This window comes from Penicillium hordei (assembly GCF_028827395.1).
Source record: "Penicillium hordei strain IBT 12815 chromosome Unknown utg000005l_segment0_segment0, whole genome shotgun sequence".
NCBI lineage: Eukaryota > Fungi > Ascomycota > Eurotiomycetes > Eurotiales > Aspergillaceae > Penicillium > Penicillium hordei.
Window position 1 is genome coordinate 4,302,660 of NW_026623146.1, and position 12,772 is coordinate 4,315,431.

Sequence of the window (12,772 nt, forward strand, 5' to 3'; positions counted from 1 at the left end):
GTTCTTGTTGAGGTTACTATAAAAAGTGGGAATCCCATCTATTTAATGTGCATAGACCTATTTCCCGCTGAGGACCTGCTGATCTTTGGGGGGATTCACAAGCTCCCACGTTTTATTTTGGTGAAGTGAGTCCACTTCCTCAAGCATGGCTCTTTCCCATTCCAACCAGCTTGTGTCGTTTCTTGCTTGATTCAGAGTCTTGGGTTCGAATGGTTCCGTCTCCTGTTTGTCCAGTGTGACTTTTGAAGTCCGAATCTTTAGTTCAGGATGATGATCTAATGCTCCTTGTTGAATTTCATGGACTGGCCAGTAGAGCTCTGGAAATCGTTGCCATTCTCCTGAAATTGACCCTGGTTGTTGTTACTGGTCGCCACCGAGTGTTGACCCAACCCAAAGGACAGATTCATGATGAACAGGTGATAGAGGTCCGAGGGCGTCGTCATCTCGTGTGGACGACAAGTTCCTGTCTCCCTGTACAGCACGATTGGCTGCGAGTCATCGTCACTCGGCTGAGACGACGCTGCGATCTGCGAGTTATCGTTACTTCGAGGTAGTATGTGCAAGATGTTGTTTCTCGGCTTAGGTAGGAGCCGCTCCGGTGGTTCCATCAACAATTGGCACCTCGAAGCAGGCACGGATGCTTGCCGTATGCCTACCGACGGTTGATTTGTTAGTCCTACCGTCTCACTCTCCCCTGCGGCATGCCGCAGGCAAGCCGTCTCATCTGGCTCCCACATCTTCTATATTCTGAGAGGAGGGAGCTGTGAGGACTTCGTGAAATTCAGCATTTGGAGTCCCGACGATTCTTCCGTCGATCAGAAGGATACGGTAATTGACGTTTCCTTCATAGCCTAGCAGGATGCATGGCCTTGTTCGCGGATCCGTCAGCTTCTTCCTTTGCTTTGGCGGAATCAGGTGTTCCCCTTTGGATCCGACCACCCTGAGTCGTGATAGGTCAGGTTTGTCCCCATACAACGCTTGATATGGAGTCATGTTGAGCTTCGATGACGGCGACCGGTTGGAGAGAAAAGCTGCGGTTCGAGCAATTTCCGGCCAGAGTTTAGACGATAATCTTGCATGCGCTAGCGTAGTCCTAACCCGATCATAGATTGTCCTATGGGCTCTTTCAGAAACCCCATTTTGCTGGTGTTGATCCACTCCTGTCACCTCAGCTTGGATTGCGCACGAGAACAACATGAACTTCATCTCGTCTCCCACTTGTTCAGATATCCGGTCGAGACGTATTCGTCTGCACTTTCGCTCGGGGCGTTCGTTATGGTCGAGGACGAACCGAAGTGATTCTATGACGAAGTGTTGTCTTCGTGGTATAGGAATAAGCTCGATCCAGCTCGTGAAGTCGTCAACGATGGTCAGCCAGTAACGGCTGCCATTAAGGCCCTCATCAAATGCCCCCGCGACGTCAATATAGAGGAGGTTCATTGCGTGTTCTTCTCTCCTGCTGCCTCTTAGTCTGCTGTGGGATTCTTCGATCATTCGCCCCTGCAGGCACGGATTGCATAGATGACGTGGCTCCATTTCCCGGACACCATGACTCTGCTGCTTAAGTCGCCGAAGGTTTGCATCACTCAAATGGGCAAGCCGGTTGTTCCACAGAGACATTTGCAAACTAACATAGTAAGAGGTGAAAGTCAGATTTGCCCACAGATCGAGTGCATAGACTCTATGGTATTCGCTGGCAGTAAACAGATTCTTTCCGTTTGACTTGTTGTCAAGTATAGCATCCCGGCTTGAGAATTCGACTTTTGCCCCTCATTTGAGGAGCTAGAGCACCGAGATGAGATTGGCATGTGCAGATGGAACGTAGAGGACGTTATCAAGCACAACCCATTTTTTTTCTACCGCGTACATTGCATAGGATATTCACCGTTCCCACTCCCGAGGGAGCCGTTGAGGTGTCAACGCCTCTTAGTGATAGGCCATGATACTTGGTCATTTGGACAAACCCCGAGGCGCTATTGCAGACATACTGAGCGCATCCACTATCCACGATCCACGCGCCGCGGATAGAGAGGGTCCTTATCGCCATTATTATAGGGACATAGTCAGACAGAGCGAAATTGCCCTCGATACCTTTTCCAAAGGCTTCGTTGACATTCTTCTCAGAGGCTTTCCTTGCCATGAAAGTTAGTTTCTTCGGGTCCTTTGGGCCTCCCGCATCGTCATCCTCGTCGTCCGTCGAGGGCCTCATCTTCGAGTGTTTGCGTGTGTCTGTATATATTCTGCCAGGCCTTGGCTTTGGTCCGTCTCCGTCTTTCTTTTGGACCTTCAGTTTCGGATTCTGGGCGAAACATTCGGAGTCGACGTGATAAGGTTTTCGGCAGAAGGAGCAATATGGGACGTTATCGATCTCGATTCGACAAGTAGTACCGTCCGACGAAGGAATGAGCTTCTTGTCACCTGGCTTACGGACTAGGGCAAGAGCAGAAAGTGCTTGCGTCTCCATTGCTTGTTTGCCCAATTGCCCCTTCCGATGCTCTTCCGCAATTGCCTTGTTCTCGATATAGTCGAATGTGGGCGCCGCTTTGGTGACATTCCCATTTGCGTCCCTTTCGTTGAAAAGGTCCATTTGCCGGAAGATATAATCACGGAAGCTCTCATTCAGGGCCGAGTGCATGCACGAAGAGAAATGTCCGCTCAATTTCGGACGTTATGTAATCAGGGTCAAGGAGGAGTTTTTCAGCATCAATCATACGTGCCAGAGCCTTCTAGTTTGAAGTTGTATTTGACTGTCTGAAGCAGTGCTTGAACTTGAGAAATCTCAAAGGCATTTATCATTTGCGTCGCATTGTCTGTCAACTTTGCCGTGATCATCGCAGAATAGAACTTTTGGCGGTGAATCCATTGCCGTGCTTCTTCATCTTCTTCTATTGGTGAAGTCGCTCCATCGTCGGCAACGGCGGACATTCGAATGAACTCGTTGACCTTCTGATTCCACCTAAACCAGTCTCTGGCATTATCCAGAGTCGGAGTTCCATTGTGAGATGTGTTGCTTCCAAACTGCTCGAATCTTGCGATTTCAGTCATTTTGGCAATGAATGCTCCTCGGAGCTGAAGAAGTCAGAGCTAGATACGTCGTTGGACCGATTAAAGGTAACCAATTCATGATCTGATAACTGGAGAGAGCGCACTTCCAAGCCGAAGAGTTCAAGGCTTGACGCGGCACTGGGAAGGCTTAAAACAACAGAAATGGTTCGATCTGATGAGCTCGGCGTAAGCGTTCGAGATGGAGGAGTATAGTCGCTGTCTGAGAATCCGTACAGATGGAAAGAGTACTTGTACGATCTACAGAAGTGAGGAAACGGTGTCGGTCAATTAGATATTGCGACTTCCCTGGAGGGAAGGTTGAGGGTCTGTTTGGCCGAAGTTTGTAACGACCCGAAATGCTGTTATTGGAAATGGATAGCTCGCCTCTACCCACAGGGCTTGGTGGAGTCAAGGCCAGACTCTCAATGCTGTTCTCTGATCGAGTGAAATTGCCAGAGACGGGCCAACTGTAGCGACTTGTCCCCTGCTCGATACTGGAGCACGCAAGTTGAGCTTTGGGGGCACTTGGAAAGTCTTTCACAGTGTTGCGAGGAGCGATGATTGGGATGGTGGTCCTCGATGTTGGCGTATGCGGTCTTCGGTGGACAGGCGCTAGTAGGCTCCCAAGAGTGCGCTCGGAGAAAGGGCTGGGAAGTATGACGTTTGAATTTGTTTGAAGCGCCAGTGGTGAGTGTGTCGGAGGTACGAGAGAATGTCCAGCTCCTCGTCCGTCCAGGAGTATCTCTTTTGTAATTTTGATCGCATTTTTATTTTGAAATTGAGGTGGCCTTGTGGTCAGTGGCCCCAAGAAGATGGTTTCTGAGTTTGCTGGGAATGGTGACATGGCCCAGCTGTAGATACAACTCTACAGTACCCCGTGCCAGTGAGATAGTGTAACCGTAGCAATTATGGCGTAATGCCTATGATTATCTGGCGGAAAAACGTTTGAAGCTTGCTGCAAACGGTGACATGTCCCGGCTACGAGGGTAGCCCTGCGATAGCTTGCGCCAGCGAGACGAGACAGCGTAACAGTAGCAATAATGGCATGATGTCTATGATCCTTTGGTGGAGGGTAGTTCATCCACGTTATTCCTCCGAGAGGGTTTGAGCAATAGGACTCCATAGTGTTCATCATGTTACTGAGAATATATGATCAGTTTCTGAGGTTCCATGGAGTCAGTCCTTGATAGAGAAGCTTAGCTGTCTGTAATGGCAGGGAAAGAATGTTTCTTCTTTCTGTTTCGAACCCTTGGTGCCAAAAGGTAAAGCCATTCGGGCTCATAACCTGTTGAGATAGGTAGTTGTAATGTTCTTTTTTTTAAGGTTACTATCAAAAGTGGGAATCCCATCTATCTAAATGTCCATCGCTAGTCTCGCCATAAGCTTTGACCTCCGCGAAACTCAACAATATGAATATGAACATGAATATGAATAAGCTCTTTATTCATATTCGCAATATTCATGAATATATGATTTTTTCATATTTATTTATAAGATACCATACATTACCATTCGTTTCATTACATCCGAATACATCAAAAAAGCTCAGACACTTTCTTCATCATGCGCCTGTCTTTAATTTCGAAGCACCGAGAATTACATGCATGTACCATCAGAAAGTTTTATTCAGGACTTTCCTCTCAATAGCATCAGCCATCGCCTAGTCTCCGCGCTCAGACGGTGCCTTCGGAAGCCCAAGACATCTCGAGCATTACTGAACTCGCGTTCAATCCCGACCTCTGCCGAAGGGATGGGTAGATAATCGCGAGCGGCTTTTGCCATGAGTGGAAAATTAAACGCGTTAGCCTTCAACCACTTTAGGACCCATTCTGCGTCCGCATCGTCGATCATGTGGTGGGACCAGTTGACCGGCGGGGAATCCAAATACTTATCAATATCCGACAAAGATGCCTCTTTGGATGGCTGGACTTTCTGCAGAGTACTCCACATCGTTTCCGACATCCCCGCTGGACGTGGATGGTCAACTTCAGATGACACAAATGACTCTGGGGGGATTCTTTCTTAAGAAATTCCCGCACTTGCGAGACGATAAGCCCCGAATCTTGCTCGCTCATTTGAGACACAATCAGAGACGATTTGATGCGTGGATCCAACACGGAAGCCACATAGTAAAGAAGGTTGTCGTCCATTTTTCTAGCAAACCTGTTCATCTTCCGAATGCCTCTTTCCACCGCATCGCGAATCTCAATGTTCACGTCTTCAAAATCCCCCTCCGCATTTCGAACGTCATTTAACAAATTGTCCAGACTCCAGTAAATCGGTAGACTTTCCACAATTGTTGGGCATGCCTTTGAAACGGAGTTTGTGTGGTCCCAGAACGGCTTGAGGATCTTGGCTACTTGCTGAAGTGTCGACCAGTCGTCATCGGTAAGCTGGAGGGCCTGAAGTTCTGGATGTATCCGTACATACTGCCCCAGCTCAGTTTGTAGCCGAAGGGCATCTTGAATCATGATATACGTCGAGTTCTATCGGGTGTCAACATCATAGTTGACTTGTTTTCCAGTGATACTTCTTTCCAATCTTGGCGGCGCTGTGGGCTACGGGCGATCCATAGCGTCAGAAGTCGTATTTTCATGATTGCACCTTTCGCGCTGTGAAGGGAGTTGAATTCTAGGCTAGTACGAATGGCCATGTCATCTAGTATCGCCTTTACTTCTCGAGCCGAACCAGCCCTTAACGAAGCTAAAACATCTTTGCAAATCAGATTAAGCATATGGGTAAGGCAATGAATGAAGCTCTCTCGACTGCGGAATCGTATTAGAGGCCTAATGCAAAACCGGTCATCGTCATTATCATACTTCTTGAGGAGCCGGTCCTGCAGGCTATCGCAGAGCGTCCCGTTATTGCCGGCATTGTCCCCTGTGATGGTCAGGAGCTTTGGCGCGATGTCCAGTTCGGCGAGCATCTTTAACACAACTTACGCTAGATTCTCTCTAGAATGCGGTCCATTGATCTCGGTGAACTCGAGATATTCATCTCGCTTTTCAAAATTGGGGGTTATCTAATGACTAAGGATACCCATTATCGCAATCTGAATTTCCGACGTGCAAACGTTAAGAGATAAAGCGAGTGTGCGGCTGCTCCCAGTAAGCTCCTCTTTCACGTAAGCCCTACTTAAATGGAATTTTTCTTTGATTCGGTTGAAAACAGTACCAGCACTCTTGATAGGCAAAGGAGCCCCTATTGCTTCAATGAGTGCCTTAAAAGCCGGATGCTCCACCACTGTGAAAGGCTGTCTTGTTTGAATGACCCATCGGACTAGCATTTCTTTAACGCTAGCCTTCTTTCTCGGCGACTTCAAGAACCGGTCGAGGCTTCCTCCGACCGCGGGTAAGAAGATGGAGTCGGCCCTAGACTTGATACGATGCTTGGTCTAGAGATGCACTAACAAATTCGAAGTTGAACCATAGCGCGCCGAATCTCTATAGGACCAGCTGTAATGTTTGCAAATCAGTAGTCGGTCTTTTTTCAGTGGGCCACCTTGCCGTCACCAAGTGCTATCCAAATATATGGTCCTAAAGTGCTCACTGGTCCAACTAGAATACGACTTGGTTTTTCGTCTTTTATGGGGCTGCGGACTACTCGTATTGCTCTTGCTTTCCGAAAACGCAAGATCAAGCGGGGAGGGCGAAGAGCTAGGCAAAGAATAAGACTGTTTCGTCCGAGGCGTGTCTTCGGTGTTCATAGATGGGGAGGGCTTAGGAGAGTAACGGCGTCCTGTTCCACACGCAGACTCCTTAGACTGCTCCGAAGGTGACGAAACCAGGCCATTATGTAGAGCATTATAGTCTCGACGTGGAAGACCACGCGTCCTCCGCATGGACGGATTAGGTGTAGATGCCATGCTACTGTTTCCTAGTATCAGTTATCAAAAGGGTACCGACGGTGATGTATAACACACCTTGAGCTATCCGGGCTGGGGTCAGAAACTGATAGTGGACTTGAGGATAGGATAATGGTTGATAGGCCCAGTCATGTTCGCGCTTTATGTGCCCTTCTTGACGTGAAATGTTGATAGATCTCTTTTCTGTTTGCTGCAACGCGGTACTGCCGATTCTGAACGTGAACAAAGGCAGCCAGGGTCCTTGGAGGCTCTGGGTCGTGAGGCAAACGCGTTTTTATGTGCCATTACTCAAGATTACTTTGTGTATCAAGTTTGAAATGAATTAGAATAGAATCAGGGAACTGAGAAGGTCTAACATTTAATTGCCTGAGATGATTCGCAATTGGGTTGACAGATATATATAATCTTCACGGATCTTCGTGGCTGGTGCCAAGTTTCTATGGCCACACCCATGTGAATGAGTATCATGTCTCAAAAAGATCCACTGTGTTACATCAACCTGGTCAACCCTACATAAGCAGGTTGTAATTTCTAGCATATATTCGCAACGGAAATTTATAGTCTAGCGTTGCTGATGAAGTGATGGCATTGTGAAATCGACCACTAAGCGCATTTCGGTAAATACTAGAACCGCTGTACCGGACAAAGTATTAATGCGGAGAAATCGCACAATATGAATAACGCGTTTATTCGCGCGAATAAAATTCAAATATTCATATTCGCGGAGTGCGAATATACTTATGTCGTATATTCGCATTCCTTTATTCTTTTCGGAACCCTAGCTACAACAACTATATAAATCCGTGTATTTACATGTGTGTGATGTTCCACTTCCTGAAAACGAACTTAAAGCCTCGTCAAGCCTATCGTGGCCTAGTTGCCGTTCACGTTGTTAGGCTGTCCTCATAGCGCGCGACTTTGAAACCGTTGTGACGCCTCAGCGAAGTCCAATAAAACGTTCACCGTTTTGGCTCGCGAGACGGTGTCTGGTCTATCTCACCTTCTTTGGAGCCTCCCAGCAGACTCTGGACGTTGCTGAATGCGTCCCTAACCTTCATTCTTAATTCTCTTCTCAATTCCTGTAGTTTTGGACAGGCCACTAGGACGTGAGTGACTGTTTATTGCGCGCCACACGCGCAGCGGTCGTCGTCGCGGAAGCCAATGGTCTTCCTGAAGGTGGATAACCAATCATGGCCCGTGCGTAGCTGTGTCAGCAAGTACGCCCGGCCCCTGGGTAGATTCCCATAAAGCTTCCTAGTGTAGGTCGCCGGCAAAGTGTTATCGATCTTCCGCAGGTGACCGCCTTTGGTGGATGATTCCCATTCCCGCCTCTACTGAGCGCGGATGTTGTCGCGAATAAGCGCCTTCGTCCTTGGCAGCAGAGGGCGGAAGGGATGTGATTTGCCCGGGCTTGCCGCGTCTTTGGCCAGCCGGTCTGCTGCGTCGTTTCCTGGGTTATCGCAGTGTCCGGGTATCCATTGGAGACGGAGCGCGATTCCCGTTGCTTGAGCCTCTGTGGCTGCTTGGAGGATCGCGTGAATGATGCGTTGTCCTGGTTTGTTACCTGGGTTCTGGAACGCTTGCAAGGCTGATCCGCTGTCGCAGAGGATCGTTGCCCTTGTTATTCCGTTATGTTCCGTTCTTGGCCGCTGATGGCTGATCTTGAACACTGTACTGACAGCGTATAAAACGCCTATCAGCTCTGCTACGTGAACCGACCACTGGTCCATCGGTCCCACCTGGACCTACTGGTGTTCGAAGACCTCTAGGTTGTTGTCGAGTGCAACGACAGCAGCGCATAGATGGCTTTCACGTCCCGAGGCATCGGAGTAGACTACGATGGCGGATGTGGATCGAACAGCTCAGCCCGTTCTCTTGCCGTCTCTCGGTCTGACCCGATCTCAATCTTCGTGAAAGACTCAGCTCGCCACGGCGGTAGTGGTCGTGGGTCGATCGTCTCTATTTCATCTAATCTTGCTAGATCCATAGTCTTCAGAGCTTCCGCCAGTTGGAAACGAGCATACGACCCGACATTATTCCTACGTTTCTGAGCTCGCCGCAGTGCCTCCCAAATGGGGTGGTCGCGCGGCAGAGTGTGAAGGTTTGCGATGGTGTTCTGCGCTCGTTGGCGGAGACGGAGGTGCGTTGGTAGAATGTGTGCTTCTACTTCTAGGGTGGCAGTGGCCACCGTCTTGAAAGCTGATAGTATGCGTATCAACAGAGTCCTCTGGACTGTGTTCAAATGTCGTAGATGAGACTTGTCTCGCAGAGGGTCGTGTCAGACCGTCGACGCGTGGTCCACGACCGGTGCAACGCAGGCTTGGTAGAGCTGTCGCATCTGCTCAGGGCGCAGATGCCGCAGTCGACCCAAAGCAATACTGACCTTGGTTGCACGTTTGTTCGTTTACTGGACGTGGTCCTTCCAGCGGAGCTCGTGGTCGAAGATCACTCCTAGCAGTTTGGCGGTGGATGACGGTTCGACTGTCTTCCTGTTCATAAACACCTGGCCTTGAAGCTGTTCGCTTCTCTTCCTAGTGATGTGGATGAGTTCAGCTTTTTCGGCTGCGAAACAAGACCCGGTACGCTGGTCCCAAGCTTCAATGCGGGGGATGTCTTCAGACTGAATCTTGGTCAAGTTGTCGTTGGCTGAGCGACCTACTCGCCAGCGGAAGTAATCATCGATGAAGGCGGATGTACCGCCCTGAAATGTGACGGTTTGGTCGACTAGGTCGGGGTTGAAAAATGCAAATAGGATAGGCGAGAGGGGTGATCCCTGTGCTAATCCTGCGTTCGCCAGCGGCGTCATCTCAGTGCGGAAGTCGTCGAATCCAATGCTTGCGTGGCGGTCGCTCATAAAGCTCGCGATCCATTTTCTCGCCACGGTTGGGATTTTCCTTGCCCAAACGCAAGCGTCTAGGCTCACTTTGTTGATTCCGTTGAAAGCACCTTTTAAGTCGAATGCCACCAGTTAACAATTTCTGTTTGTACCACGCCCGATCAATCGCGTTGGAGAGGACCAAAAGGGCTTGTTCAGTGGTTCTGCCTGATCGCCCTCTGGGCTGGGTGTCCGGAAGCAGCAGGCCGTGCTTTTCAGCGAGATACGATAGTCGTCGTGCCATCACCGCCTCAAGGAGTTTGCCTAGTGTGTTGAGGAGTGAGATCGGGCGATATGCCCCAGGCACCGAGTAATCTGGTTTCTTGGGTTTGGATATGGGAGATTGGTAGTGGAATTGGTAATGAAACGTAGGTGTAAAAAACCATTTAAAAAACAGGGTACATCTGGGAATTATGTGATGGCCTGATATAGTTTAGTGTGGTGTACGAATAAACCAAGCCAATGCAAACCCTAATACGACCAAGCCCTCAGTCGGGCCTCCCCCATGGGATAGGCTTAGGACGTAGCTCGAAGAGCTTCGACAGGATGAGGCTGGAATGGATAGATGTAGCGTGTGTAGGGGCGGTGGGGGATTTTGCCTTTGACCGAGTCCACGGACCACACCGTGACAACAATCGATATACTATTCATAAAAAGAGGGTTCAATCTTCTGAGTATCACATGGTCACATGGTCTTAAATATAGCCGATATCGCTCCTAAATGGTGTTCCGTCTGGTATTCTTAGAGATTTCCATTTTCCCCTTAAATTTTGAACCGCGTTTTTCTTTGCCCACTGAAGTAAAGAATCAAAATCCCGGCATTGCTTGATTATGTTGAAATCCGGGAAAGGTCTGACTTTAGGCTCAGGAGCTTTTTCACTATAAACCCATTCATGAGTGATAATTTCAACGTCGGCATGACATGTCAAATGCTGTAAGACCATATGTAAGCAATGTCTTTTGTGAGACACATGGACCTCGGGTGCCCTGGTTCCATTATATCGAGCATGGTAGTAATAGTCGAAGTCCATCTCCTTGCGCAATTCGTTCAAACAATGGATGAGATGGAATACGTCAATTTGAGCAAGAAAGGCATCATGGCCATAGCCCCAGGAAAGAGGGGCTCTGACTGCTCTCTTGGGATCTTTACCCGCCTTTATGATGTCTGATTGACGGATTACTATAATTTCCAAGCCTTCGGTGGAGATTTCATTCCAAGCAATATCAACCTCTGATGATGGATTCCCCCGAAAAGTGGATGAATTGTCACGGAGGGCTCCGTTTTGAATAATGGGTGTCATGGAAAGATCTACCATGTCAAACATCGGAGCTAGTATATATTAAGGCAACGTTTAGCCAATCATTTTGAATACCAAAGTAGCTTGAAAAGAATGGTTGCATACAATATGAGGATATTTGTTTAAGAAGTGGATTCATATTGGAATCAAGATAGCGACCATCGGAGTAAGGATAGGCTCTGGCTGCGAAGTGACTTTGATGGGTAAGCAGCATTACTAAAAGTGCTACTGAAAGTGTTATGTTGGAAAGTAACACGGAAAAGACTATCCAACAGGAAAAGGTAAATAAACCTCTTCTCAAAGGTTTGTCATATTCTTCTGATGGCTTGTTTATTTGCAGGAAACGATATCCTCGGTGGGAAAAGAAAAGTGCTTTTAGCATCACGTAATTTTTATAAATTGGTACGAAATAGGGGGTTTGTGTTGTATGAAAATGCCGAGGGAAATATTTCTTCACGCAAAGAGTGTCTTGTCTTTATATCATCGCCACACAAATCAATTCGTCATAATCGGAATACAGACTATTTATAATGTGGTACGGAATGACAAGTTCTTTTAACTTCCCCAAGAACCAATTCAGCCATGATCAAATTATCGAAAAAATAAGTTGTGGAACCACTCCCAAGAAACCGAAGAAACTAGGTTATTTTGGAGGGTATTTTGTGACCCACTGATTGCGGAGAGAAATAGCATCGACATCCAAATCCAAATCAACGTCCTCGGCCTAGAAACCCAGCGTCATTATAAGAAACAGACAGCCTTTCAATAGAGGCCATTTGGACTTACATTCGAGGTTTTGTGAATCAACGGCGCCGCAAAGGCGTTGACAGTAAGAATCATGATCATACTAATCAAATTGAAATTCATCTCGTTTTGGTTTGTGCTTTGTCGGCTAATAGATCGGAGATAGCTCAATATTATCCTCGAAGAAAAACCAATGTTCGTTTCTACGCTAAGGACGCCGGGCTTAACTCAGAATAAATAGCTGCTTCCTGATGTGGTATTCCTAGTACAATCCCATCGTTTCACATGTTATATATCGCACTCTCAAAGCCCCCTGGAGTTCGTTTGAAATATCTCTGAACAACGTAACACCGCCACGTACAGTGGTGTGACAAAAGTATTTAACCTCCAGTACTTCGGGATAAGGACCCGCCTTTCTGGTACCACCTAGCAGAAACCTCCAAGATGCATTTCAATAAAAGCTAGTGTGCCAACCTTCATAGTTCATTATACCAGCTACTATATAAAACGTGGTATCAGAGGGATACTAAAATATTTCAGTAACTAGTTTCCCTAAGCCTCCTACGCAGCTGCTAGTAGAATTATATACAGCGGTTAGGCTTACAGTGGATCCCGGAGTACTCAGGCCAAATATTAATGTAACATCACTGTATGACATTATGTGGGTATGACAAAAGTCCGGAACAGCTAGAACATATTTGAGCTTTGACAAGGAGGGCTTATAAAATATGGTTCATAACAACGTTATTGGGCGTGATTTGAACGTTCTATGTCCTTATCCAGATTTCTACTACTTGTGTCAGTGATCTAGAGCAGCGAATACAAAACCACATGCCTAATTCCGATTTGTCCATCGCACTTTTGGCAAGCAATGATTTCGACTGTTACTCTCCACCACTAAAGTGACCTACTAGAAAGAAACAAACAATTATTTTACGGCTTATT

General features: G+C 47.6%; 6 protein-coding genes across 6 annotated transcripts; 1 reads left to right on the plus strand and 5 right to left on the minus strand.

Moving 5' to 3' along the window:
* Positions 1-275: 275 nt before the first annotated feature.
* On the minus strand, positions 276-3,045 carry N7537_010446 (GAG-pre-integrase domain-containing protein; the record flags this gene model as incomplete). The annotated part of the gene is made up of 4 exons (XM_056901500.1): positions 276-527; positions 1,168-1,722; positions 1,868-2,654; positions 2,714-3,045. 4 exons carry the CDS (start codon positions 3,043-3,045, stop codon positions 276-278), a joined length of 1,926 nt encoding a protein of 641 aa, XP_056750168.1.
* A 1,626-nt stretch (positions 3,046-4,671) lies between these two features.
* Positions 4,672-5,971, minus strand: N7537_010447 (uncharacterized protein; the record flags this gene model as incomplete). Its single annotated transcript, XM_056901501.1, has 3 exons — positions 4,672-5,012; positions 5,051-5,531; positions 5,576-5,971. The coding sequence occupies 3 exons, from the start codon at positions 5,969-5,971 to the stop codon at positions 4,672-4,674; spliced, it is 1,218 nt and encodes a 405-aa protein (XP_056750169.1).
* Positions 5,972-5,983: 12 nt separating this feature from the next.
* N7537_010448 (uncharacterized protein) lies at positions 5,984-6,886 on the minus strand (the record flags this gene model as incomplete). Its single annotated transcript, XM_056901502.1, is given in 5 exon segments — positions 5,984-6,067; positions 6,119-6,439; positions 6,456-6,488; positions 6,547-6,593; positions 6,604-6,886. 5 exon segments carry the CDS (start codon positions 6,884-6,886, stop codon positions 5,984-5,986), a joined length of 768 nt encoding a protein of 255 aa, XP_056750170.1.
* Positions 6,887-8,241: 1,355 nt separating this feature from the next.
* N7537_010449 (ribonuclease H family protein) lies at positions 8,242-8,640 on the minus strand (the record flags this gene model as incomplete). The annotated part of the gene is made up of 1 exon (XM_056901503.1): positions 8,242-8,640. One exon carries the CDS (start codon positions 8,638-8,640, stop codon positions 8,242-8,244), a length of 399 nt encoding a protein of 132 aa, XP_056750171.1.
* Positions 8,641-8,712: 72 nt separating this feature from the next.
* On the plus strand, positions 8,713-9,106 carry N7537_010450 (uncharacterized protein; the record flags this gene model as incomplete). Its single annotated transcript, XM_056901504.1, has 2 exons — positions 8,713-8,854; positions 8,907-9,106. The coding sequence occupies 2 exons, from the start codon at positions 8,713-8,715 to the stop codon at positions 9,104-9,106; spliced, it is 342 nt and encodes a 113-aa protein (XP_056750172.1).
* A 208-nt stretch (positions 9,107-9,314) lies between these two features.
* Positions 9,315-9,764, minus strand: N7537_010451 (uncharacterized protein; the record flags this gene model as incomplete). Its single annotated transcript, XM_056901505.1, has 1 exon — positions 9,315-9,764. One exon carries the CDS (start codon positions 9,762-9,764, stop codon positions 9,315-9,317), a length of 450 nt encoding a protein of 149 aa, XP_056750173.1.
* Between the last annotated feature and the right edge of the window lie 3,008 nt (positions 9,765-12,772).